We start from the raw sequence: 27847 nt of genomic DNA on the forward strand, positions 1-27847 counted from the left end.
AGAGAATAAAGCTCAGAATTGGAAAGACTTGGGTTCTAGTTGCCTCAGATATATACTGTCCTGTTTGAGTGATCCTGAGCAACTCTATTCATGTCTCAGTGCTTCCAGATGACTTGTAAAGCAGGAGATCCAAACCAGGGGAGAATATTTTTTCACTGCAAGTTCCTGTCCAAAACGGCAACAGGAAAACCCTTGCATTTTGTAAAGGGTTTCATGCAAATTACATCCTTTTCTCTGTAAGCAATTTTATGAAGTATGTGTCATTATGATGCTTATTTTACAAGATGAGGAAACTAAGGCAGCACAGAGGAAGTGACTGGCTCAAGGTCATTTCTAAGTGTCTGAGGCTGGATTTGAACCCATATTCAAGAGTCCAGGTTCCGTGTTCTAACTATTGTATACAAAGGGAAACACAGGATATGTTGCTATTTTGTAAAGTGTTGGATGACTATGAATGGGTGTTCGTGTGGAAAATCATTCCCAACTTTTCTAATAAGAGTTGCTTCAAAGTTGCTTTGGGGAGGTAAAGGTACTCAAACGAATTCTGGAGGAGCCCTTGTCCTGCCTTTTGTGGAAGGACTTCCTGTTCAGATAATGGTTGGTCGTGATGGCTGCTGGGAATGGCTCCTCAGCCAGTGAACCCCAGAGATGGGATTTGGGAATCGGGGAATCTGGAAGCTCTGGATTCCAGAACTAGGGCTATCTGTAATGGGGGAGAACCAGTGCCACAGAGGCTAGGCCGGTGCTTGGGAGGACAAAAGGCCGGGATTGAGGAAAAGGGGAAAGGGGGAGCCTGGGAACATTTCCGCAGGCCCACGGGTTAAATAAACACTGCAAGTCTCCTCAAGAAGTGTCTTACATAATCCAGGGACGGGAAGTCCCGAGAGCTCAGGTGCGCTGTGCAGCCTCCCTCCGGCTCTAGGGCTGCACCGGCTCTCAGGTAGATTACCCAGAAGCAGCTGCTGGCATCCCCCTGAGAGCTGCAGGACCGGGCTTGTGCCCGGCAGGTGCTGGGGGAGGGAGGCCAGGGCCGGAGGTGGGGAAGTGTGTGTGAGGGAGTGGGGGGACATGGCCCCGGCGGGACGGGTGGTCCAGGGTTGGGGGCGTGGACTCTTTTTCCTCCCTCCTGCCAAGAGGAGAAAGAAGGTCTCAGCTAGAGGCTGAGCAGCGCCTGCAGAGGAGAAAGGGCAAGCAAGCGATTCTGGATGCTTAGGAGGAGCCCCAGAAGCCATTTATGTTACCCCTGAAACCCCGGACCGAGGGTGAAAGGAGCACAGATTCAGAAGCCTAAAGACGCTTCCGCGCGGATGGCCGCATGTTATCGAGGAGGCCGAAGGGGGCTACGGCGGATGCTAAGACTGGGGGCTCAGTGACAGGATCTGAACCCTGGCCTCTGCCTCCAGACCAGGGCTTTCTTTCTCTGGTAGTACCCAGGGTGCCTCTTGGCCTCTGCTCAAAGCACCTCTGAGGATGTTCCTGTCCAGGGATACACATGGGGACCCCAGTTTGGGGTGTCAAAGCCGGGAGCTGCTCTTTGGGTCCCTAATCAGAGATGCTTATGCATGATCACTTAGACCATATGGTGCTGGTGATGAAGTCAGCCTGTCCACAGTGTTAAGAAAGAGGGAGGTAAGGAGGAAGGAAGGAAAGAAGGGAGGGGAGGAGGAAAGAAGAGAGGGAGAAAGAAAACAGGAAAGAGGGAAGGAAGGAAAGAAGGAAGAGAAGGAGGGAGGGAAGAACAAAAGAAGGAAGAGAGGGAGGAAGAAAAGAGGAAAGAGAAGGAAGCAAGGAAGGGGGGAAGGAAGGAGGAGGAAAAGAGGGAAAAGGGAAGAAAGTGAAAAAGGAAGAAGAAAGGAAGGGAGAAAGAAAAGAAGGGAGAGAAGGAGGAAGGAAAGAAGAGGGAGCAAGAATAGAAGAAAGAAGGAAGGCAGGAAAGAAGGACAGAAGGAAGAGAGGGAGGAAGAAAAGAGGAAAGAGAAGAAAGCAAGGGAGGAGAGAAGAGGGAAGAAGAGAGGGACAGAAAAGAGGGAAGGAAGGAAAGAAAGAAGAAGAAAGGGAGAGAGGGAGGAAGAAAAGAGGAAAGGAAAGAAGGAAGAAAGGGAGGGAGGGAGAGAGAAAGAAAAGAGGGAAGAGGGAAGGAAGAAATGAAGGAAATAAGGAAGAAAAGGGAAGAAAAGGCAAGGCGGGATCAGAGCTGGGCTGGCTACAGAATCAGCTTTTCTCTGGCTCCCTCCCTCGCTCAGTGCTGCAAAGAGACCTGAAGGCTGGCTTTACATTATGAAAAAAAGAGAGAGAGAGAGAGAGCGAGCGAGAAAGCCCCGGGAGTCCGTGGGCCCCGGCAGGGCCGGCCTCGGCCGCGCCAGCGATCTATTTAATGACTCCATTGACGTCAATGGCATAACTGAAATACTCGGAGCCGGCAGCCTTCCAGCCTGCTCCCTCCAAGGGGCGGGCTGCTGTCAGTTTCAGGAAAACCCGAGATGGATTCGGGCCCGGATCGGACTTCGGCTGCCTCTGCCTGCCGGGGAGAACGGGATGGAGGGTTGGGGGGATGGAGGGATGGGGGGATGGGGGGTTGGGGGGATGGGGAGATGGGGGTGGGGGTCTCTCTCCCAGCCAGCCGGACCGGCTCGGCCCCGGGGCCACGTCAGAGCTCTGCCAGTGATTTCGGGCCGGCTCGATCGCTTCAAAGCGGCGGCTCAGGCTTTCTTTTTGGCCACACGGCCCGAGGGGCGAACATTTTAGCTGCGGCCGCTTTGGGAGCCGAAGCCTCAGTTCTAAGGCGACCCTGCGCTGACTTTGGACCCGCAGGAAATAATTGCGGATAACCGGAGAGCGCACGGGCCGGAGAGCTGGGGGGTCCGCTCCTGAAAGCCGGGGGGTCATCATCTAGTCCGGCCCTCTGATTCACGGGCGGGAAACTGAGTCCCAGAGAGGCCCCCAGCGCGCAGTCGGTGGCCGCCCCTTGTATCCTGTGGCCCCCATTCAGAATCCCGCACCCGGTCAGGGCCTGGCCGGGACTCAGCAGAGCAGAAAAGTCACGGCCCAGCCTCTCATTTCACAGACGAGTAGACCTTGGCCCAGGCAGCGAGAAGCACAATAGAAGCGAGAAAACCCCCCCAAACTGGGTTTGAGTAGGAGTCCGAGGTCTTGCATCTTGCCACCAGGGGAGGACCCGGTGCCCCAAGCCCAGCGCTCCGGCCCGGCAGGCGTCAGGGGAAGGCCATTGTCTCAGGGGCCGCCGGGAGCTTCTGCCAAGATCTCCTGCCAAGCAGACATCACTGCTGACGTTAACACGGCCCTTTTAGGTTTGCAAAAAGGAACAACATGCGTTTCTTTTTATTCGAGATAGAACCACTTTTCCAGCGATGAGTTTTTACTGTCCCTAGTTACAAACGGGGAAACTGAGGTTCAGAGGAAAGAATTGACTTGCCTGAAGTCCCATCACGGGGCTGTCGGAAAAAGGGAAGGGAATGAGCAGTTATAAGGCACCTACTATGTGCTGGGCGCTGTGCTATATGCTTTTACAAATAGACTCATTTGAGCCCTAAAACCATCCTTTGAGGTATATTTTACAATTCAAGAAATTGAGGCAAACAGGTAAAATGCCTTGCCCGGGGTCTCACGGCTAGTGAGTGTCTGAACTCGGCCCTTTCTGACATCAAGCCCAGATTGATCCAAACCCAGTCACGTCCGCTGTCCTGCCCTCTCCCTGTTGGGCAGCGCTGCCTAATGACCCTGCCCAGAAGGCTGAGGAAGGAGACTTTCCATCTCTGACTATGGCTGTGGCAGCAGCCAGGCCTTTCTCAGCAACAGAAAATTTCGTTTCTGTTTGTCCACGTGTGTTGTAATCTGGCTACAGAATTCTTGCTCAATTGGAGAAAGCGAGAGAGGCTTCCTTTTTTCCTTCTGTTTGTTTGTCAGGCCGCATTTCCAGTCACAGGAGGTGGCCCAGCTGGGAGCCCCCACCAAGGTTCCCACAGTCCATGAGCAAGAGGTCTCATCCCCTTCCCCAGGGACCGGCCCCACGTCAAAGGCTTTTTGTTCATCCCCCGCTCCTCCGCTTGACAGAACTTAGTTACCCAATATTCCGATTTACTCGATGTTTTAAACAGAGCTAGCTCCCTTGGCGCGCACGCACACACACACACACACACACACACACACACACATGCCCAAAACGTGGGGCATTTATTTAACTGTCATGTAAAGGCTTGTGAGAAATCCATTCAAAATGAGCAGAGACATGGAGACAGGCTGAGAATACAGCCCCGGCCAAGGGAAATTCTGTTCTTTTCTCAGCCGATAAAGAAATCGGGCTTTTCTCAGAATGCCCTGCGAGACAATGGAATCCCTCAGGAGTTCAGAGAATCCCTCTGCTCTGCCCCTTCCGTGCCAAGGTGCCGTCATCGCTAACGGAAAACCCATCGTGGAGCTGTCATCGACAACCACGCGTTTCTGGGTACCGATGAGCCCTGCCTGGCAACTGAAATCAGAGGCTTCCAGGAAGCAGCAGAGCAGGGAGGCCGAGGGCTGCCAAGGCCCGCACCTGCCTCGGGCCTATATTTGTCTCTTGGGGGGATAATGGGGACCAAAGGGGAGCTGTGAGCTTCTATATTTGTCTCTCAGAAGTGCTGCAGTTACCTGAATGACTCATCCCTCTGGGTGACCTCTCTGCCTATCCCAGAACGCGTCTCACCTGCGCTTGTGACAAAAAGACAAGGTCAGCGTGGAGCAGGAGAGAGCTGTCTGGGGGGTGGGGGTGGGGGTGGCAGGTGGGCTTCCTACCTGCTCCCCGACACTCAGCGCCGGCTCCTTAGCCACAGAGCTCTCCCAGGCAGCCGAGCCACCGAATCACCTCCAGGGATGGGGAGGGACAACTCCTCCAAACCCAAATTACAGGTGACCCAAAGAACAAGAGAAACATACGGGGAGGATATTAAGCAGGCCGGGGCATTTTATTGACGTTAAAATATTTTTGTGCCTTTTTTTAGTCTTTTCCCCAAATTGGATCCACTCAAATCCCTACATCCCTTGTAACAAAGAAAAGCATCCAGCAAAGAGTGACCGATTCTTGTGACATTTTGTCCACACTGGTCCCTAGCTCTTTACCGATGGGGACAACATATGTTTTATCATCTGTTTTCCGGGTCTAAAACTTGATATCGCTATGACTTTTCCCTCTTTTGTCTTTTACTCTTGTTTTCTCTTACACTAGTGTCTAGGACAGATTGTACTAGGGACAGAGGCCGAAAGGTGGTGTTGGTTCACCTGAGTTCAAATGCTGTCCCCGACATTCACTAGCTATAAGTCACTTAGCTAGTGTCTTTTTCAGTTTCCTCATCCACAAAATGGGATAGTAATGGGACAGTCTCTCTCCCAGGGTTGCTATTGGATAAGATTTGTAAGGCTCACTACAAATCTTAATAGAAGTGCTCCTGGCTGTTAGTAGCCCATGCGTTTATTCACATGTCAACGGAAGAGACCTCAGGCCATGTTATCCAAATTTTTTATGCTACAAGGGAGGAACCTTAAGATCTGAGCCACAGAATGACTTGCCTTTTCATTTCAAGTCTAGAACTCTGCCCACTATATCATACTGCTCTCTGTGCTTTCTGCATCCTATCATCTCTCACACATTTTCCCATTTTCTCCTGATCTTTGAATCCCTCATATTTTCTTCTTTCCTTTTCCCTTCTTATTCTTTCTCCTCTCTCTCTCTTCTCTCTCTCTCTCTCTCTCTCTCTTCTCTCTCTCTCTTCTCTCTCTCTCTCTCTCTTCTCTCTCTCTCTTTCTCCTTTTCTCCCTTCCTTCCTTCCTTTTTTCCTTTCTCTTTTTTCTCTTTCTTTCATCTGTCCTTTTGTTTTTCTTTCTTTTTTCCTCTCTCCTTCCCTTCCCTGGAATAAAACAAACATTTCCTTAATATAGTGTAATAAAAAGATGATTATACATGAAATCACAAATCTATTGTATACAACTTGATATACCTTTTTAAATATATGATAGAGTTATCATGTAAATTCTGTTTTTTCCCTTTTTTCTCCCCTCCTCCCATCCTTTTTTTCTTCAAGTAACATTAATTGGCCACAGTGGATTTAACCGTTCCCTGCAGAAGCATTTCCACAGAATGACTTGAGCCTAAGAAATTCCCTCACTATGGTGAATACAGGAAATGGTGAACACATTACTCTACCTCTTGCAAACTGATAAAACCAAATGCTCATTCCCTTAGTCCTTCATGCCTATTGCTTCCTCCCCCTCTTTCTCCTTCCTTTCCTCCAGCTCAAGGCTTGGGTCCGTTAGCTCCTCAGTCAATCTGTCTTTCCAAACCAAGAGCAGAGGGGTCTGTGGGATCTTGTGTCCGAGCAGGCCCTCTTGGGGCACAGAGCACAACACAAATGCATCTGGATGACTTCAGAGGGGTTTAATATATCACCAGCCTGTCTTTACCTGTACTCTGTGGCTTAGAGTCTAGAGACCAAATTTCAGCCACCAGAAGCAGCTAAGAGACCAGAGAATTGACTTTGATTTCTGGCCAATTTCTGTAAGATTCTGTTAAAGAGATGGCTTGGACAGACTGTTGGGAAAGGGGTTTCACATTTAGCTCAAAAGACCATTTAGAGCTCCAAGCTTCAGATAAATCGTTACTTTTCTAAACACATTCTCGGTGACCCTTGGGTAAAAGTACCCTACATCCCACAAACAGAGAGCCAGAAATTCCAGCGGGGTCCCCAAAGCATCCTGCTTACTATGTGGAGCTTCCCTTGCATACTCTTTTGCCTAAAAGACCCACAAGAAGGTTTCAGGTCAGTCCACTTTCGTGTTCATTGTTTGGTTGGTTGTTGTCTTTTGTGCTTAAAAAACAAAAAATAAAAACAAAAATGACATTGCTATAATACTTCTGAGTAAAGTACATTTAAATTACTCAACACCTGTATCATGCACTGTCTTGGCTCATTATAGCCAGGGGTGGGGAAAAGAGTGATCTCAAGCTGCCCCAGGACACTATCCTTGTCTCCATCAATCATTAGTGATCACTAAGAGCCAGTATGGGTTCACCAAGTACAGGCCATGTCTCACTATACTCATCTGCTTTCTTTTGACGAAGAAAACTAGACTAGTCTCAATGGAATATCGCCAAGATGGTCTACCCAGATTTTGGCAAAGTGCTTGGTCAAAGTGACTTTGCTTATTCTTACTGTCAAGATGGATTCCTTGCCAAGAAACCTTGCTAAGGTTCCTTCTCATTTGCAGCTTCCGTGAGAGTTGTACTTGTCAGGTAGTTGATGGGTTTTAGTTGTAATTGGAATTAGACAAAAGACTGAATGGGCTTTGATCAATTGAATTTTGATAGATTTGATAGACAGAAATTCAGACAGGGTCCTAGGAGGTGCACTTAACATTATCAATGATGTAGACAAGGGCAAAGATGGCAAGCTTCTCAGATATATGGAGGGCACAATGTTGGGAGGAATATCTAAAACATTGGACGTTAGAATCAGGATCTGAAAAAAAATCTCAAAAGATTACATACAACAAGGAGACAAATCTATAAATGTGAAATATGATGAAAATAAATGCAAAATCATAAACCTGGGGTAAATAATCAAAGTCACAAGTAAAAGAAAGGGAGAACATAGCCAACTAACCATCCTCATGGAAGAGATCTCAGGGATTTTAGAGGATGGACGTTCAAGATGAATCACTAATAAGATACGGAAGTCAAAGAAGCCAGTTTGACTATAGAGGACATTTACTGACCAAAATGCCCAGAATGAGGTAGGGTTCTTATCTGCACTGGTCAGACTATAATTTGGGACCATGTTTCCTCATTTATCTACTTCTAAATTCACCTAATAAATCAAGTTAAAAAGTCCAGCCGGTGATCAGTATGATGAAAGGAGTGGAAACCAGGTCCCCCAAAGGAATGGGATATATTGTCTTGAAGATGAGAAGATGGAGGGAGGACTTCACAGCTTTCTTCGTGTCTCTGAAAGGCTGTCATTGAAAACAGGGACACCACCAGGGAAAAACTGGGAACAATGCCTGATAGTTGTACAGGGGTAGATTGAAGTTCAATGACAGGAAATCCTTCCCAATGATCAAAGCTAGGCTATTATAGAGTCTTAAATGAAGATTCAATTAAATGGAGGCAGTTTCTGATTAAAGACAGATCGGAGGAGCACCTTTCTAAAACAGATTCCAAAGTTTTGTGAATGATCATTCACCAGTGATGAGAGAGAAAGATAACATGATCCTTCCTGCACTGACTTGATGTATCACTTTGTCATCAGGTGTTTTCCTTGCAATCGCCACAAGATTCCCAGAATCCAACGCTTGCTCTCCATCCAGTACCAGCGCTAGTTCCGAGCCTTCTCTAGATCAGTGCCATAGTCTCCTTGTGGAGTTCCTGCCCAGGTCTCTCCCCACTCAGCTACCTTTCACCCTGTTGCCAATGGATCTTTCCAAATTGTAGCTCAGAACGAGTCACCCCTACTCAGGAAACCTCCTGTTTTCTCTAAGATCAGACATAAAATCCTCTGGTTGGCATTTGAAACTCTCTATAACCATCTCCTCCCTACATTTTCAGTCTTTTCCCTGAACTCTACAGTCTAGCCACAGAGACCTCCTTAATACTCCCCCTATATCCCTTCTCCTTGCCAAGGCAAATCCTTCTCTTTGTACAAGTGACCCCATCCCTCCTTGGCTTCTCCAGTACGTCGTGCTCTCTGCCATCGCTCCCCTCTCACTCACCCTTCCCTCTCTCTGTCTCTGACTCCTTCCCTGCTGCCCGTGTCTCCCCATCTTTGAAAACCCTTCCACCTTCTGCCCAATGAGGCTGCACTCCTGCCATCTCCCATGCTCTCTTCTTAATCGTACAGTCTAGCTTCCGAACTCAGTGTTCCACCAAAACTATTCTTTCTAACATGACCAGGGAGCTCTTAGCCACCAAATCCACTGCCCTGTCCTTCTTTCCTTAGTTTTTCTGGCTTCTAGACCTCTCTGGACCACGTGTCTCCCTCTGCTTTTTGATACTTCCTTTCCTTCCCAGGTTTTGGAACATTGTTCTCTCCTATTCATTGGATTGCTCTTTGTCAGTCTCCTTCCTGCATCTTCATTCAAGGTAGACTGGTCTGCCATTGAAAGTCCACTACAGCTCTGTCCTGGACCCTCTTTTTTCCCTCTTTGTACTGCCTCACCTGGTGAGCTTCTCCCCTCCCATGGTTCCCATTATCACCTCCAGGCTGATGATTCTCAGACCCCCCCTCATCCAGCCCTAAGCTTTCTGCTGATCTCCAGCTTCACATCTGCAGGATTTTTGAATCTGGATGCTTTGTAGACATTTTAAACTCAACGTGCCGAAGACAGAATTCATTATCTTTCACCCCTAATTCCCTATATTCTTACTAAATTCCCTATTAGCATTTGGAGCTCCCAGTGTCCCAGTCCATCAGACTCACCACCAAGGCGTCATCCTTGACTCCTTCCTTTCTCTTTCTACCCTTGTTACCTGTTGATATGGATAGATTTTACCTTTGTAATGTCTTTTGTATACCCCCCTTTCTCTCTTCTGGCACTGTCATCCCCCTGGGCAGGATCCTCATCACTTCACACCTGCCCAATTGAAAAAACAAATTGCTTGTTGTACTCCTTTCATGTACCTTCCCACTCCAGATGAGCCTTCATTCAGCTGTTAGAGTGATTCTCTTAAAGTATAAGTCCAACTATGTCCCTCTCCTACTCAATAAACTCCAGTAGCTCCCTATTGCTTTTAGGATCAAACACAAAATCTTCAATTTAATTTTCAAATTCCTTAATTTCTTTCCATGTGTCTTAAACCTAGCTCCCCACTATTTTCTCTTCAATCACCTAATTACTTTGATCTCCTGGCTGTTTCTCAGACCAATCTCAAGGGATTTTCCCTGACTGTCCCTGGAAGTCTCTCCTTCCTCATCTCTGTCTCCTAGCTTCCTTCAAGTCTCAGCCACAATCTCATCCTTTAGGAGAAGTCTTCACCCTTAAAGCTAGTGCCCTCACTGAGTTGATTATTTCAAAGTTATCCTGTATATTATTCCCCCTCCAGACCATTCTGACCTTGAGGTTAACAGGTTCTTTATTTTTTTGGGGGGGAGTACAAAGTCGCTTGCATGGTTCCTCCCTAACAGACTGTTAGCTACTTGTGAGCAGTGACTGGATTTGCTTTTAGCTATATGCTAGATACTTATTCTGGGCATTGAGTAAAAGCTTAATAAATGTTTATCGGCTGGGAGCCCCCGATCTACATGTCTCCTAATCACATCTTCCTTTTTTTTTCTTTCTCAGTCCCATCAATCCCTGCAGTTTTGGGCAAGGTTAGTCTGATTTTCTTCCTGTAACTCATCCTTGTTTCAGAATCATTCCCCTCTCCTGCTTCTCCTCCCACCTCTCTAACTGTCCATTCTTTGTTCCCTCCCAGACTCCTCATCCTCTTCCCAACCTCTTCATGTGGGTTTTTCCTGAGGTTATGTCATCGTCCTCCCTCCCCCTTTTCCTCTCTCTCTTCTCTCTTTCCTTTGATGATCTCATTCACTCCCATGACTTCAACTACCACCTACAGGCGGATGATTCCCCAGCTCCCTATCTCTCCATCTCTAGTCCTAATCTTTTTTCTGAATTCAGGATGTGAATCGCCAGGTCTTACAGGATCTCTCTAGTCAGTTATTTCACAGCAGCATTGCATTTAGAATTACACAGAAACTTAGAGCTCATTTAGTTCAGGAATGAGCTTCCAAGATGGAAATTACTTGAACAAAGACCTATGACAGAGAGAAATGGGTAGCACCTGCTTTGGAACATATGGTTTTAGACTTTGGGGAGGTCAGTTCATCTTTGCTTCCTCTGGAAGCTGAGGGGTTTGGAGCAGGTCACCTCCAAGCTCCCTTCCCACCTCGATCTCTGCCACTTCTTCCCGATTTCCCAACCCAACTTCAGTATGACTCCAATGAGAATCAGAGCCAGGTCCTGTGACTCTAAACCCAGTGCCCTCTCCCCTGCTCCATGTTAATGATCAATGGAAAGGGCAAACATGTCGATGGAGCCCTCATGGCTGACAATTAATTTTTCAAATAAATCATGGATCAAGCATCCAGAAGAAAGAGTTGGAGGCTCTTCCTACTAACTGTGTGAAAACGTAGCCTCACTTAGCCTCTCTGTGGCTCAGTTTCCTAAATTGTAAAATGAGGGATTTGAACCAAAAGATCCCCAAAATCTCTTCCAGGCTTACATTTATGATCTTTGTTTCATTGATGGATTAAATACTTCTTTTAGGAGGCTCTTCCTCCTCTTGGTTCATATCTTATGTATTGATCAATTGATTGTGTCATTCAGTTGCATCTTCATGTTCAAAATAATGAATCAACTGTCCTGATTTCTGCATTTCTTCCTGTCATGTTTCCTGTATGTAAAGGAAGAATTTCAGAATCCCAAGGAACTCACATCAGGGACGGCGAAAGAACTTCAAAAAGAAATTAAGGCCTTTCAGTAGGGATACTTAATGCACCAAAAATCCCTTCGAGAAAAGCCCAATCTGTGATTTAAACCTCAGCCTAATCCACAATCCCTAAAAGGATGCTCCAAAGCCATCTGAAACACCCTTGCATCCTCCTTCAAAGTTTGCATTTCAATGCTTCTTTGTCATAGGCTGATAGATATTAAAAAGACAGGAAAAATCTGCCTGGTGCATATAAGCTGTTAATAAGAACAAAACACAGGATGTATTTCTCCTCCTTCCTCTTCTGCCTGTGGTTAAACGTGAAGGAGATTCTGAAACCTATAATTACGTAATAATTGGTATAGCCACAAAAAGGCCAGTTCCTTTTAAAAAAAATTTTCTTTCTAAACCACCTAATTGGTATTATAGCTGCTTTACCACCCTGCCTTCCAGACACCACCACTAGGCTCGCCAGCTGCCAAGTTGCGTTTACTGTGCCAAGAATCGTAGAAACTTTTTTTTTCCCCCAAAGGGAGCGTTGGCTCCAAGATGGGTTGTTTATAGCCGTACATTTCATATTTCTCCCGCCTGCGTGTCAGGATTAATGACAAAACCATGAAAAAATAGTTGAGATCGTCTAATTGACGTCAGAAACACCTTGATGAATCCAATGGACCAAAATCAGAGCGCCGTCTCCTTGCCCCGCCAACATCATACCTCGCCAGTGGTTTCCATATGCTTTTCTTTGATCTTTCAGGCTATAGCATTGCTTATTTAAAAAAAAAAAACACTCTATAGAGATTCTCTGGATGAAGCCTCTGAAGAAAATAATACTTCAAACACCCCTAGGCTTTTGAAGTGTTTAGATAAAGAACTTTTCAGTTCCTTTGATTTCATAGTAGATGGCTCTAGAGGTAATCACTTTTCTTTCCTCTCTTTCTCCTCTTCCTTTCCCCTTTCCTTTGTCCCCTCTTTTTCTGACTCTTCTTTTTCTCCCCTTCTCTCTTTCTTCTCCCCTTTCTTTCTTTCTTTCCCCCATCAATTTCTCCTTTTCTCCTCTCTCTTTTCCCTCCCCCTGTCTCATTTCCTCTTTTTCTCTCTTCCCTTTGTCTTCCCATCTTCTCATATTTCACACACACACACTCACACAATCATTTTTTGAGCTATTACAAGTGGAGCAACACTTTGCCTTCACTAAAAGTCCCTTGAGGGCAGGATCTGTTTCTTCCCATCCCCATTTTGATTCCTTGTTCAACTAAAAATTCATCTCTGATCTCTCTGATGTAGCCATTCCCTCCAATGTAGGCAACTCAACCCATCCATTTGAGTCCCTTCCTTGCTCATGTGATCTTCTCATAAGTTTTCCAGAGGGGCTTTGCTGAAAGCACACGGAGCCTTCCTCAAAGATTTCTGGATTCTCAGAGGTTCATAATGAAAGAAGGTTATATCTTGATGGCTTTGAAAAGCCCCCAAACTCTGACTAAGACAGTGACCAGCCATGATTCTTGAGGACAGATGGTGAAGCCCATTGCGTACCTCTTGACATAGAGGGTTCAAGACAGATTTACGATAAAGAATGGGACAAATAATTTTGGACTATGTCAGTGTGGGAATCTTTGCACGAACATTCATATTTGTTGCCAGATTTTTTCCTTTTTTTTCTTTTCAATGATAGAGAAGGTGAGTAAAATACATTTCTGATCATTAAAAACTTAAATATGATTTTAAAAACGTGGTCTGTTTATCCATTGCCTTTGCTCTTGCCACATATCCAGGCCACCTTCCTTTTTGAGCAGTTACTTCTTTGATGGCCTTCTTTATGGGTAATGGGGTATAGCCCTTTCATGCCCACCTAAGCATCTCTATTGTTCATCTCATTACCCTTCCTGCCTTTTCCAGGATATTTTCTCACAGTTACCACCAACACTCTCTCCTGGAGGGCATGGTCAGGCTTGTGGTTTAGGAATTTTAAAAATTAATTTTATTATTTATTAATTTTAAACCTTTTGCCTCCCTGGGTTCCTACAAAGGATCAAAAGAGATTATATTTGTAAAGTGCTTTGAAGATCTTAAAACAAGCACTATAGAAATGATATTATTTTTGTTGTGGTGGTTGTTGTTACTTTCCAAATCTATATGATGAACAGGGTAGACTTCATGGACCCTGAGGTCACTCCTTGCTCCAAATCTATGAGCCTATAATCTCTCCTATTTCCTCCCAAATTAATGAGTGACAGTTTTGGAATTTGGCCCCAAACCTGCCATTCAACAAAGGACACCAAAGAATCCAACAAATCAATTCCCAGTGACTGGCATAGTATGCTGCAGTTCCATTTGAATGCTTTAATAGCTCTTTAGTCCTTCTAATCGTACCAATCACTATCCATTCATCATTTAGCACCTTCTATAAGCTGAGTACTGTATTAGGTATTGGACATGCAAAGATAAAAGGGAAAGTGACCTCTGTTCCCCAAGAGCGCATATTCAACTGGTTCCCTTTTACTCTAAGAAAACACTTGATGGTGGATCATGCAGCAACTGCAGAAGAAGAAGGGGGCAGGTGTTTGCAAGACACTTTTGCAGAACAAATTGGACCCTCTCCAGGAGAAATGCTCTATTACCCAGAAAGACTTTGCCTTCACACCTGGAGAAGAAGGAGATCTGGGTGGTAGCTGAGCGTTCCTGGGTTGGATCCAGGCAGAAGGGAATTAACAGGTATGGTAGTGCCTGAGGTGACCCCACAGGGCAGGTGGAGATCAGTGGAACCAGGCTTTTGATGTGAGCTCTATGAGAGTTCATTTGGGCCCAGTGAGCTGAGGTCAGGATCCAGGATGAATGCAGCTGTGGCTCACCCCCTTGTTCTTGGAATTCTAATCATTGCAAATCCATCAATTTTTGACAGGTCAGCACATGTGGGTTGGCAAGGTCTCCTGCAACTACTTGGACTTGATTTTACAAAGGAAAAAAATAAAGAGCAAATACCTCCTATCTTTGGAACCACAGGAAGCAACTCTCTGGGTGACAAATTCAAGTTTCAGACAAAAGTGTTGCACTTACACAGATTCTGAACAAAGGGAACACATTGATAAAACTGTCCACCAAGTCTGGGCAGTACATCCTACCTTGGAGGTTAACTCTGGAGACAGGAGGCTGGGTAGCAGCTGGAGACCTCCTGTGGGAGGTGAGACACACACACACAGACAGAGAGACACACACAGAGAGACAGAAAGACAGAGAGACAGAGACAGAGAGACGGAGAAGAGAAGAGAAAGATTCATTAATTTGCAGTTATATAGTAACATGGCTCAAAAGGGGGCCAAGGGGCTTCTGAGAAAGCTTGTTTAGCTGACTCTCTTGTAATCGTTAATATGATTTTATGTGCACAATTGGACACAATGGGAGTATTGGGAGCCAAACTCTTGTAATAGGAGGCAAAGGACTTCTGCAATTTTCTCACTATTTCTTTGCTTTGGAATTTCCCTATATACTACTTGAGGAACCTCAGACTTTCCAGGAAGGAAGTCATTTACTCTGGCTCCCCAGCCAGCCTTGTTCCTGGCTTCTCCCTCACCCCTTGTTTTTTTGTTCTTTTGCTGCTCCAAGGAGGGGCCTCAGGAGATTTCCAAGCTTACTCAGGAATTGTTATGTTGGATTAAATCTCTACTGTTATGTCTTCTGGTAAGATCTTAGAATGTCAGGTCTGCACTTTGGTATAACTTATCTGAATCACAAAGCAATGGCATGACAGGAATAACGGCAGGACATTTAGAGTCAGGGGGTCCTGGGTTTAGATGCTACTTCCGCCTGATCTTGGGCATATTGCTTAATGAGCCTCAGTTTCTTTCTCTGTAAAGGATTTTTTTTTTTAATTAACAATCTGGTTTCTGAGGTCCCCAGATCTAAATCTTGCAGGTAACTTGATTTCTTTGGGCTCCAGCTTCCTCATCTATAAAAACGATGGGTTTAGATAAAATGACCTTTAAGAGCTTTTCCAATTCTGAGTGTAAATAATTTGCTTGATTTTCTGGGTCTCAGTTGCCTCCTTTGTGAGATGGTTGTATTACCAGCACTCTTCAAGTCCCCTTTAGTGCTACATTTGTGTTCCTCTGACCCGTTTCAAGGTTTGCAAAGCACTTCCCTCAAAACAAATTTGTGAATGGAAGACAAATGCAAGGATTCTCCTGTATGAGACCCATTTTTCAAAAGAGCAAACAGTCCTAGGAAAGGGCAGGGACTGACCAGGATCACTCCTGAATCTCCTTCCAGACTGAAATTCAAACCTTCGACAAACAGTTTTAAACTTAGCTTCTTTCAAACTTTCAAATTCCATGTGGAATAAGTCATTTTAGCCCTATCACATAGCCTAGGAAAATTATTCTTAAAGTAAGGAAGACTTTTATTGGGTCATATAGCTAATTAGTGTCAGATCTGGGACCCCTGGCTACCAGGCTTTCACTCTTTCCCACAGTGATATTAATCATCATTATTGTACTTGGGAAATAATCAAAGCATATTTGAATTAAAAGTAGAAAGCTGTGCTTGCATCACCAAGTCCTGAGAAAGGCTACTTAAAAGGCAGGCCATTCAGTCTGAACCCTCAGTATGTTTCACACCATGATGGTCAGATTTTCTGACTCCTAGTCTTAGTTTAAATCATCATCAATGTTAGCAGTCATAAAAGTAACATTTTTTTAAATATGCGATTTTTATTGGCACAAGGGGCTTTCATTTAGGAAATTTCATTGATATAAATCAGCTTCTATGCTACAATTTTCAGTGTTAGAGAATTATCAAGGAATTTGGGAGGGAAGTGATTTGCCCAGGATCACACAGTCAGATGGAGTTAGGATTTAAATGTAGAGCCTTGAGAATAGGCTATAATAGCTTTTCTTTAAGCTAGATTAGCTTAAAGAAAAAAAATATAAATCACTGAAAAGAAGCCTCAATAAGAATTAAAAACCCATGACTCTGAATCTTGGTTCTAACTTTTATTAGTCCTGTGGAATGGTGGGAAAGTCACATGGTATCCTGTTGCTCAGTTTCCTCAGCTGGAAAATGGTGCTAAATACTCTCGCAACCTGGCTTCCAAGGCTGTTGAACACAGGTAATAAATTGTTCTGCAAACATGAGCTATTTTTATGATGTGAAGCATTCTGAAATGGATTTTACTAGTGTTTTGGGGGGACTGGAAGTATCTCCTTTCATTATGATTATAAGAATAGTTTGAATCTTGCTACTCTAATTTTACAAATGAAGAAACTATAGCCTGGAAGTATTCAGCCAAGATCATGAAGCGTAATAAAGATCCAGAGCTGGGTCAAAATAATGCAAAAAGCATTGCAAATAATCCCAAGTCATTTAGGGATTCAAGCTCTGAATACCCAGATTTGGAGATGTTCCATGTTTGCAAAAAGGATATTCTTTATGGGTTCTCAGTGAACATACATCTCCTTAAAAATAAGACAGATTCTTGTAGGAGCCGCATTGTCTCTTGTGGACCCCAAGAGCTTTTTACTTTATGAATTGGGAATGAGTGGACAATGGGACTCTTGTGGCCCGCCCCGGTCAGTGTAGTTTGTTTGCCCAAGGTGTTCAACTTCTGGACAGGAAGTCATTTACATATGACCATTGGGGGAAATGACAGATGTTAGTGACATGATGAAGTTGAGGAGGATGACGTCAATGACAGCAGGATCAGGAAAAAATAATTTTTCCCAATCCACAAGGGACTACTGGAAAGATGGCTAGCCTCGGAGTCAGAAAATACAGACTTAGACTCTAGTAAAAGCAATGGCTTTAGGGTTGGAGAACTTCCTCTAGTTGTTATTCCTTTGGACAAATGGAATTATCTGACTTTGGGGAAGTCCACCTACCTGCATCAGTTTACCCATCTGTAAAATGAGAATGTTGGCTGGTCTGATTTTTAAGGTTCCTTCCAGCTTTTAAATCTCCAAGACCAGCTTTGTTAATCATTAGGCTCATAAAAAAATGGGTAAGATGGGAAAAGATTTTGGCTCTGACCTCAGAAGAGTGGGGTCCAAATCCTGCCTCATGTGCACAACCTTGGATGAGTAATTCATTGTCTTAGGCTCAATTGCCTCAATTATAAAATGGGGCTTATGTTTCATTTTTGTTGTGAGAAAAAGTTTGATTGTGAGACAAGAATTTTGTCAACTTTAAAACCATTCCAGAGATGGAGCTATGATTTCAGCAGTATGGGAGCTGGCTCTCAGTATGAGAAGTCCTCCCAGTCACAGAACATCCCCCTTCTGCAGCTTTTTTTTCTTGGGTTAGTGGTCTGGAGGCCCAGAAGGTCCAATGATTTGTTAGTACCTAGCTGTTATGTGACAGAAATGAGACTTGAATCCATGCCCTCCTTACCCAGAGGGCAACCTCATAGCCTTCTCCTCATGTTAATGATAGTGATAGTTAATAGGAATATCAGTATAATCAGGAAAGAATATAGACTTGGTTTCAAGGCTAGTTAGAGCCACTTTCAAATCAGGCTCCCATACCTACTAATTTTACAACCACTTGCTAAAGTTTTGACAGACTGTATTTATCTTTTCTAGATTTACTTTCCCCATCCACAAAATGGGAATTGCAACATTTGTAGAATCTCACAGAGATGATGTGGGGCTCAAGTGGGGTAAACTAAGTATAGAAAGAACTTTAAGTGTCATAGAAAGACAGGTTATTATTTTATCAACAATAACAATAATCATAATTGTAACTTATTGATGTTGCTTTAAGGTTTATAGACATTTTTCTTCAAATTACACAGAATCTGGCATGTAGGAAGCGTTAATAAATGCTTGGTTATGGACTGATTTATGTCACTATAAAACCAAAGTTGGAAGGGGCCTGGGGGAGCTGCCTTGTCTAATCTCCTCATTCTGTAGATAAGTAGTGAAATAAGGAGTGGCAGGTTAGCCAATCCCAAGTAGACAATGGAAGAGGACACTTTTATTTAAATCCTAGCTTTGCCATTTATTTGTTGCGTGACTTTGGATAAGTTATTTGATTTCCCTGGGTCTCAATTTCTGTAATAATTTTTTTTTCTGGGGAGTGGGGTGATTTAATTGACCTCCATGATCTTTTCCAGCTTTGAATCTATGATCTATCAACTTAAGAGCATTCTTCCCCCCAGAAGGATTAAGTACCTTTAGATTAAAAGCATCTGAACACAAATGTATTAAATTATTTTGCATCATTCTGCCCCCCTTTTCCATGCCATAAATGATGGTGGGACAGAGGTCAGAGCACACGATGTTCCCTTTCCAGCGCTTTCTTCCATTTTTTAGGCATCTTCTCAATTTCAGTGAGGCAATCACCCTCCTGGGCTCCGGGGGGGGGGGGGGGAGGGAGGGGGGAAGGGAAGAGATGAAGCTGGGGGAGGGGCAATAATTGACCTGGAAAGGCAGCCAGGGATGCCCACCATGTTTTTATAGCCTCGGGATCTTAAAAAAAATTGTATTTGAACTTGAAACCCAAAAGAAAAAAAAGGCTGATCAAGACTTGCACCTGGACATATTTTACTGGAAAGGAACCAAAAAAGAACATGGGGATTTTCTCTATCTGGGTGGTAAAACTCAGGATAACACAGAGCTGATTTCCTACAGTGTGAACCATTGAGTACAATGGGAGGAGAGGGAGGCTAATTTGTGCTTTTCTTCAGAAGCCTATGGTTCCCTGGGATTTGTTCTTTTCACCAATAAAATCTCCATTTGACCTATTTCATGGAATTTGATTCAATCCGACTAAGAAAGCATTTATTAAGCACCTAGTTACCTGAGAGATGAAAGCTCAATTAGAAAGGGGCAGCTAGGATATGTCACAGGGTATAAAGCATGGGGCCTGGAGTCTGGAAGACTCATGTTTCTTTTTTTTTTTTTTTTAAACTCTTTATATCATTTACTCTTCTTCTTTTTTTTTTTTTACACCATTACTTAATAATGGTGGCTGTTTCCAATGGTAAGCCCTTTAATAAATGCTTGAGACTACGGTGGGAAGGGCACTGACTTTGGGGGAACTGGATTCAAATCCCCTGCTGATGTGCAACTTTCTGGGATCCCACGTGGGATTTTCTTGGTAAAAATGCTGGGATGATGGGCCATGTCCTTCTCCATTTTACAAAGGAGCAAACTGAGACAAACAGGGGGAAGTGACTCTCTCAGGTCTCACCACTAGTGAGTGTCTGAGGATGGATCTGACCTCCAAGGCTGATCCTTTATCCATTACGGCTGCCCCTTCTTAAGCCGGTTGCTACTGGGCAAGTCACTTAACTTCCAAGAGCTGTAGAGTGGGAAGAGGGCTTGGTGCACAGGGAGGCGGAGGACGGGTCCCCACATTGCTTCTGACTTCGACACCTCCCTCAGCCTCAGTTCCCTCTCCTGGAAAAATGGCTTTGATGCCATGGGTTCCAATCTGAACTGGGGTAAAGGCTGCCATCTTGTGGCTCAGCTGTGAAAGACACGTCCAATTGTACCAGCAAATCTTGTGAAATCCTCTGAAAACTGTAGGTTTGGACGTGGAAGAGATCACAGATGCTCCTTAATCCAAAGTCTTTATTTTCCAATGGGGGAAACTGAGGCCCAAAGAAACGATGTGAGTTACTGCAGACTGCACAGAAAATAAATAAGAAGGTTGAGTTTCAAACTCAACTAAAGAGCCAGGAGGATGCAACTTCCATTAAGCCCTTCCTGGTAAACACTTTACAAATATTCTCAGCTGATGATAGAACCACAGCTTAAGAAGTGACCTTAAATGCATTTAATCCACTTTAAAGATGAGGAAGCTGAGACTCAGAAGGTGAAGGACCCAATCAGGATTCACACCCATATCCTTTGCCTCCAAGGCTTATTATTATTATTATTTTTTCATGGAAGACCCTGTCTAAATCCACAAAATCGATGCGACTTACTTGTTGGCTGCTCCATGCAGATTGGTCAGGAGGGTGAAGTTATTCCTCACACTTCGCAAGCTGGCGAGGACCTGGAAAGGAAATTAGCTTTGTAAAGGGCCAGGAATTTTAAAATGGCAACATGGCCGGGGGAGAGATCCGGGGCATGCAGGAAAAAAGGAAAGATCAAGTCTCAAACTCACCTGTGCAAAAGGTGTTACGATCAGGTCGTCACCATGTCTAGTGAGAAAGAAGAGAGAAAAGATGATGTTAAAACTGATTGGGAACTCTAACATTCATGGTAATAAACACACCAACCTCTGCGTGGTCCAGGGGAATAGATGGGTTGTAACTAAGACTGGGCAACTAGGGTTGTATCTCAGGGTAAAAAAATTTGGAGGCTACCCCATGGTTTGCCTCCTTTCTTCCCTAGTTTCTCAGCAGTGTCCAATCCTTCAGCTGAGCAGAAACCTTGTGGATTATTTTGAGGAGCATCAGCAACATGCCAGATAAACTCCTTCTCTTCTGTCCTGGGTACAAAAATGTTTAATTTTTGCTCTGGAGAATATAAAGGATACCAATATTCCATGCTCTTAACAATAGTGGACCTATAAAAACCCTGGATCTCAGCCTCTGAAAAATAGAAATCGCCTTGGACTGGCAATAGTTAGTTGAGTTCTCTCTCAAGAAACCCACCAGACTCACATGAAGTAACTGACTTGTCCTATTATTCAATCCAGCTGATGGATTTTGACGGCAGAAGTCAGAAAATTGAAGTGGAGGGCTGCTCTCTCTTTCTCTTTCCTTCTCTTTCTCTCTCTCCCCTCCATCTCTGCCTGTCTGTCTCTATCTTTTACTTATTCTCTCTACTTTTCCTTCTTTCTCTCTTCCATCTCTGTTTGTCTCTGGCATTTAGGACACAGCCCTGGAAAAAAAGGCCTCACTGTCCGGAGAAAACCGTGAGTGAGTTTCCTGGCTTTTGTTGAATGGCAGCCTTACGGCTGCTGAAACACCACCGGCTGTCTGGGAATCCCATTACTTTTGTTTTTAATGTGACTTTTTACAAAGTGTTTGGTGGAAGTCTGCCCGCTGCCTCAAGCCTTTTAGACAAAAACTCAGAATGGGTTTCTGCAAATATGGCGTCAGGAAGAGCCAAATATAGACTCCTATGCTTTTCGAAGTGTTTTTCTTAATTGGTGTACACTTGGCTAAGCCGCCTCGAGTCCCTATTCAGCAAAAGTTTCTCTTGGGTCTTTAGAAATCATGGCTGAATGAGCATTAGGAACAGGCTCCTATTTGTACCCCAGATACCTCTATGGAAATCCTGAAGGTAATCCCTGAGAGCATCCCCCTTTATTCCTTCTTTCCCTTTTCATTTCCAGAATAATTTATTCTCCCAGCCTCTTTCTGAAGTAATTTTTTCTTTAATTTTTTTTTTTTTGTCTAGGATTTTTCTTTTTTTCTATCATACAAGACGTTACTCTCTTCTGATGGCCTTCACACTAAGAGGAAAATGGAATCATTCAATCCGCTGGTATTTGCTAAGCATCCTTAGGAGCTACAACCTAAATGAAACAGACTCTGCCCTCAAGAAGTTTACAACTAGTTGCATGGACATATGGAAGATCACACAAAATAAAAACAAGATGATCCTGAAGAGATTGATATGGTTGTTGTTATTATCCATTTGGGTTTTTTCTCTTCTTTACTTTTTTCTTTCTTTCTTTCTTTCTTTTTTTTTTTTGTGTGGCAAATTTAGCTCATTTTCCAAATGAAGAAACTGAGGCAGAATTAAATGAGTCACACAGCTGGTATGTCTAGTGTTGGAGACGTGGCTTCGAATCCATGAAGTTGAGTCTTTCTGACTCCAGGTCTGAAGTTCTATCCTTTATGACATTCCCTAGCTGTCCGCCACGAAGAGAAGGTACTAGCAAATGGGGAGGAGGAGGCAGGGAGGGCTTCATGTAGGAGGGGATGTTTAAGGAGCATTCACAGAGGTGAAGCTGAATTGAAGGCACTGGGGCAAAGACATGGCAGCAGCAAGAAGGAATCCTTGGAAAGTAAGTGTGTGAAGGAAGTTCAGAGTCATGCAGAATATTTTCAACATGGAAGGACTGATGGCGTTGGAACTGGGTTCCATTCCTAGTGATGATTCTCATGTCATTGGGGGCAAGTTGGTTCAAATTGACTCTCAGTTTATTCATCTGGAGTGGGAAAAGTTGATTGTTATAGGATTTGAGTTCCAATCCCAACAATAACATTTCTTTTGTGATCTTGGGAAAATTATCATTTTTATAATAATGGTTTTATTTTTCAAAATATATTGAGCAGATTATTATTATTATTTTTATAATAATAGTTTTTTTTTTTTTACTTTTCAAAATACATGGAACAAGTCATTATTAACCTTCTTGGGTCTCAATAGATTTCATTAGAAAAAGATGAAAGTGAATAGAGCTAAATGTAAAGCTTGAGTTCAGAAAATCAACTCCTAAGTACAAGAGAGGGGAGGCAGGCCTGGGTTGTAGTAGACCTGTAAAAGATCTGGGGATTTTAGTGGACCTCAGTCCTTCAGAAGTCAACAGCATGAAATGGGAGCTTCACAAGCTCAAGGTTCTTAATAAGCTTCCAGACAAGCATTTTGCCCAGGACTGAGAAGCTGGTGGTCCTCATGTACTGGAGGCTTTACCTTTAGATCCATGTTTTGGGAAGACCTGTGTACAAAGCCAGAGAACGGCAGAGGAAGGCAACCAGGGCAGTCTGGACATCTCCTTGAATGGGAGAAATTGGGGATATTTATCTTGGAGAAGAGAAACCCCCCAAAAGAAAGGTCTCCATCTTTATGGATATGAACGCCTGTTTTCTACATGGGCTTAGAGTTGTTCTGCTTGCTAGGGGAGGGCAGAAGGAGGAGAAATGAGGGCAGTTGCAAAAAGAGAGATTTCCAGTTAATGGAAGGGAAAGTTCCTTCTCAATCAGCTTTGTCTGCAGCAATGCAAAGTCTGGCACCGGCTGCCTCCAGGGAGCCTTTGGAGAAGGCTTCAGGGAGAGGCTCAATGGTCATTGGCCTGATACCTTATAAAGGAGATTTCTGTTCAGCTGCAGGTTGAATCTGTCTTTGAAACTTGCCTTTCATCTCTGTATCTAGTTCTGCTAAAATGATGTCAATTATTCTTGATTTCCATCAATCAACCAATAAACATTTATTAAACACCTACCACATACATTTCTGGCACATATCATTTGGTGAAGTGCATATGGTTACTGTTACCATGAGTCTCCCAAGGCCAATCGAGGCTTGGACATGAGCTCAGAAATGGGGACACGATCTCCTTGAACCACTTGAGCACCGATCATTATTTATAGATCAATTCTCAGGAGATCTGAGAACTACAGGAAGCTAGCTCCCTATTCTCTCTCTACTAAGGGGTTGTTCTTTGTGATCCCATTTGGGATTCTATTGGCAAAGATAATGGAGGGATGCCCCATTTCCTTCTCTAGCCCATTTTACAGATAAAGCAACCGAGGCAAACAGGATTAGGTCACTTGCCCCGAGTCACACAGCGAGGAAGTATCTGAGGCTGGATTTGAACTTGGGGAGATGGATCTCGATGACTCCAGGGTCAGCACTCTAGGGACTATGGCTCTCCCTGGCTGTCTGCTAAAGGGAGCTTAGTCTACTTTGATGACACATCCGGATTTTTTAGGGTGAGCTCCAAGCAGTAGCTCCGAGATGCAGTGAATAAAATTGTAGATCTGAAATCGGGAAGCTCTGTGTTCGAATCCCGCCTCAGACCTTCACTACTTGTGTGGACCCTGGGCAGGAAAGCTACTCAACCTCTCCCTGCCTCAGTTTCCTCCCGCACCTCTCTCTCAGATTTGTTGTGAGGACCCATTGAGGTATTTGTAAAGCACTCTGCAAACCTTAAAGCCTAGTATAAATACTGTCATTAGTAACCCCATCCAGTCACTGAGAATTTATTTTGTATATTCTATACTTATTTATCTGTGAATATGTTATATCCCCCACTAGAATGGAAGCTCCCTGAAGGTGGAATCGCTTCATTTTTATATTCCTAATCCTTTCATCCAGTACAACCCCCGACACATAGTAGGCAGCTGATAATTGCTTGTTGGTAACGGATCCCATCAAGTAATGGATCTGAAAGCCATTTATAAACTGCAAAGTGCTTTATTAAAGAATTATCTTTATAAGTTTCACTCTGAATGCAAATTGAACTGTCTCTTACACATTAAATATAAAATTAAATGTAACATTTATTATGCATTAACTATAAAAACATCAAATTTAATCAGTTTGTTTTAAAATGACCCATGTTGGGGCATTCTCTTGCACTTCTGAAGCGGCTGGAACATGGCTGGACGCCTGCCAGAACAGCGCACGAGTGCCATCTGGTGCCCCAACCGACGTGGACTACTCAGCTCCCTCCTCTGGGTCTTTGAAAAGGCTGTTTGCTTCCCATGGACGAAATTCACTTCTCCTGGATGATTTAGTAATTTTTTTTTAAGATTACCCAGATGCTGCTTCCTACAGTCCCTGATCTCTCTGGTCGCTAGTGCTCTCCTTTCTCAAATGACTATATTTATTTCTCTGTATGTCTTCCACCCTATGCTAGAATACAGATTCCTCAAGAACCAGAATCTTCTTCTTGTTTTTGAATCTATACATCCTTGTTCACAGTGGGTACTTAATAAATGCTCATTGAGTCATCTAATTGAATTGGACTACGAGCGTATAGAACCACCTGCAGTGGTCTCTTTGCTAAAAGATGGGTCAAAATTAAATCTTTGTTAAGATTTCATTTCTCACTAATCCTTTTTTCTCTTCTCCTCTTCTCAGATGCTCAGAAAACTGGCTTCAAGATAGCCAAGAAGCATTCAGAGGAGCATCGATTTTAGCCCAGAGACTAATGAGACCAATCCTGTCCTTTTAGATGGGGGCACAAAGAGGCACCGGGAGGGTAAGGGGAGGGGTTCTCTTTAAGCTCTTCTATAAGGTGGTCCCTTCAGCCCTGGAGCTGCTGCAGTCCAAGTCTCTGCCTCCAGGGATGGAGAAGAAGAATAGCTCCTTCCTCTTGAGGGCTTTTCAGATGGACAGAGGGTTAGCAGCAACAGGAAGCAGAAGATTCTTGGGATGGGCTACACGCCTTACACGGATGAGGCAACATGGAAAAGTAGGGAGAAAGCAAGCAGGAAGAGCTGGGACACTTTCTAGCTCTGTGTTCTTTGGACAAGTTACTTCTTTCAGGATTCCAGGTTCTTCATCTGTAAAATGGGACTCCCTTCTCCATAGGATCATCACGGCACTCAAATGAGATGGTGCTGATCATGTGCTTTGATTATTTTCAAAAGGTTCGGACAAATGTCAGTTTTTGACTCAACTGGACTCAACTGGAAATGTGGACTTTGGTCTTTGAAAGGCCATTTATGTCCAAGGGACACAGGCTGACAATGTTTTCCAGCTGTGTTTAAATCCAATTCATGCATAAATGAAAACATCACTCTGTGATGTCGCTGGTCCTTTTTGAAAATGAAGGATGAACAACAACAAAAACATGGAACAGCTCTTGCCTTCGAGGAACTTATATATTCCATTGGAAGGAAGACACATGTTATGATGTGGTGGATAAATGTTGGATTTGGAGTCAGGAAAAACTGAGATCAAAGCTTGCTTCAGCTACTCAGCTGTACGAAGCTGGAATGGAAATCACCATGTGCCTCAGTTTCCTCATCAGGAAGGCAGGTATACTGCAGAGAATGGTGAATTCCATAGAATGGCAAATTAGGGTTCCCATTCAGCCTTGGACACTAGGGAAAGTCCTTTAGTCACTTTTAAAATTTAAAATTGGTTGTTGGATGTGTAACATGGGGATGGGAATAGCCCTTATCTACTGGGATTTTTGTGAAAGAAAAGGCTTTACAGACTTGGGAGTGCTATAGAAATTCTATCTGTGACTATTGTCATGATCTGTAAATGAGGTCAGACTTTAGGATTTAATGTTCATTCCAGCTCTAAGCCTATGCACAAAACTATGTGCAAAAGAGATTCAAAATAGGCACAAAGTAAAAAAGATGATGGGGTTTGCAGAAGGCTTTCCTCATCCTGCATCTCAACGGAGTGGCAGCGGGACAGATCACCATCCCTGGGCTTCAAATCTGGTCTCAGACACTTATCACTTCCTGGCTGTGTGATCCTAGGCAAGTCACTTAACCCCAATTGCCTCAGAAAAAAGGCAATGGAGGCAAAGTTTATTATCCCCATTACTCAGAGGAGAAAAAGAAGTCTTTCATCTCTGGTCATACAGATACCGTTGGACATAGAAGAGATCCAAAGCCAGATCTTCTGACTATTAAACATTATTTCTTGCATTTGTCTCTGAGATCCATTAAGATATGTGGGATCTACAGCAGGCACAAAGGATTTCTTGACTGAACAAATAAATGAAGGAATCAATAAATGAACTTGGGTCTGGGGCCCAGGCTAGCCATACAGGCAGCTGATTCATTCTATTGTCTGTCCTTGTCAAGGTGTGAAGAAATGGCAAGGAATGGGGGAGGAAAGGAAGGGATGGGCAGCAGGAGATGATGCTGGAGGCAGAGGAAGCTGCCAGCACGGACTCCTCAGGACTGCTGGGAAAGCCTCCTTTCTTCCTCTTGGGTGATAAGTGGAGTTAATGGGGTAAGAAATCAAATGTGCTTTCAGATGTGGCCAGAGCCTTTTTTGTATATATGTATATATTTATTTATTTCCAGAAAGGGTTCTCCTGGAGCTGGAAACCCCTACAAATAGTAATTCAAGCTTATAAACACAGGACATGGGTTGAGGTAGCCATAGAATTAGTGAGATTGGATGGAGAAGCAGGGGTGTGTGTGTGTGTGTGTGTGTGTGTGTGTGTGTGTGTAGTATTTTAGGATGTCATATGCTGAGGTGATAAATTGTTCACAGGGAGAGATGTCCCATAAATAGCCGGGAATCTGGGATTGTAACTCGGGATGGGAAAACCACATGGAGGAGTTGTTGGCAAAGAAGAAGCCATGTGAGTCGATGATATTGTCAAGGGAGACAGAACAGACTTTGACAGTCATTCATAATAATTCAGGGAAACTAAGGTATCCCTGTTGAGGACTCCTATGGAAACCTTTAGGGACATCTCTCCAAACAGGAAGAGATCTTTGAGGTCATCCAAAGTCCAACCACTGGGGATAGGATTGTAGGTTTAGAGTCAGAAAAAAAGACCATGAAACCCCATCCCCTTATTTTACAGATGAGGAAACTGAGGCACAGAATGTTTAAGTCACACAACTAGCAAATGTTCAGATCAGTATTTGAACCCAGGTCCTTGTGGGTTCCAGCTCCAGTGCCCTTTGTTTAGAGACCCCACAAGCCAACGGGAACAGAAAAGGTCTGTCTTGGCCAAGATCATGTCCGAAATGGCAGGACTAGGCTTTGGAAC

At 44.0% G+C, this 27847-nt stretch overlaps 1 protein-coding gene across 2 annotated transcripts in view; it reads right to left on the reverse strand.

The window, feature by feature from the left end:
• PDE4B (phosphodiesterase 4B) overlaps window positions 1-27847 on the reverse strand; it is a 628586-nt gene that overhangs the window by 115858 nt on the left and 484881 nt on the right. For both annotated transcript variants that reach the window (XM_051999487.1, XM_051999489.1), the window contains 3 exons: window positions 20576-20612; window positions 20394-20464; window positions 14593-14642 (listed from right to left, as the gene is read on the reverse strand). In XM_051999487.1, coding sequence (XP_051855447.1) covers window positions 14593-14642; window positions 20394-20464; window positions 20576-20612 — 158 coding nt within the window. The remainder of the gene's footprint in view (window positions 1-14592; window positions 14643-20393; window positions 20465-20575; window positions 20613-27847) is intronic.

This window comes from Antechinus flavipes, chromosome 4, assembly GCF_016432865.1.
Source record: "Antechinus flavipes isolate AdamAnt ecotype Samford, QLD, Australia chromosome 4, AdamAnt_v2, whole genome shotgun sequence".
NCBI classification, from domain to species: domain Eukaryota; kingdom Metazoa; phylum Chordata; class Mammalia; order Dasyuromorphia; family Dasyuridae; genus Antechinus; species Antechinus flavipes.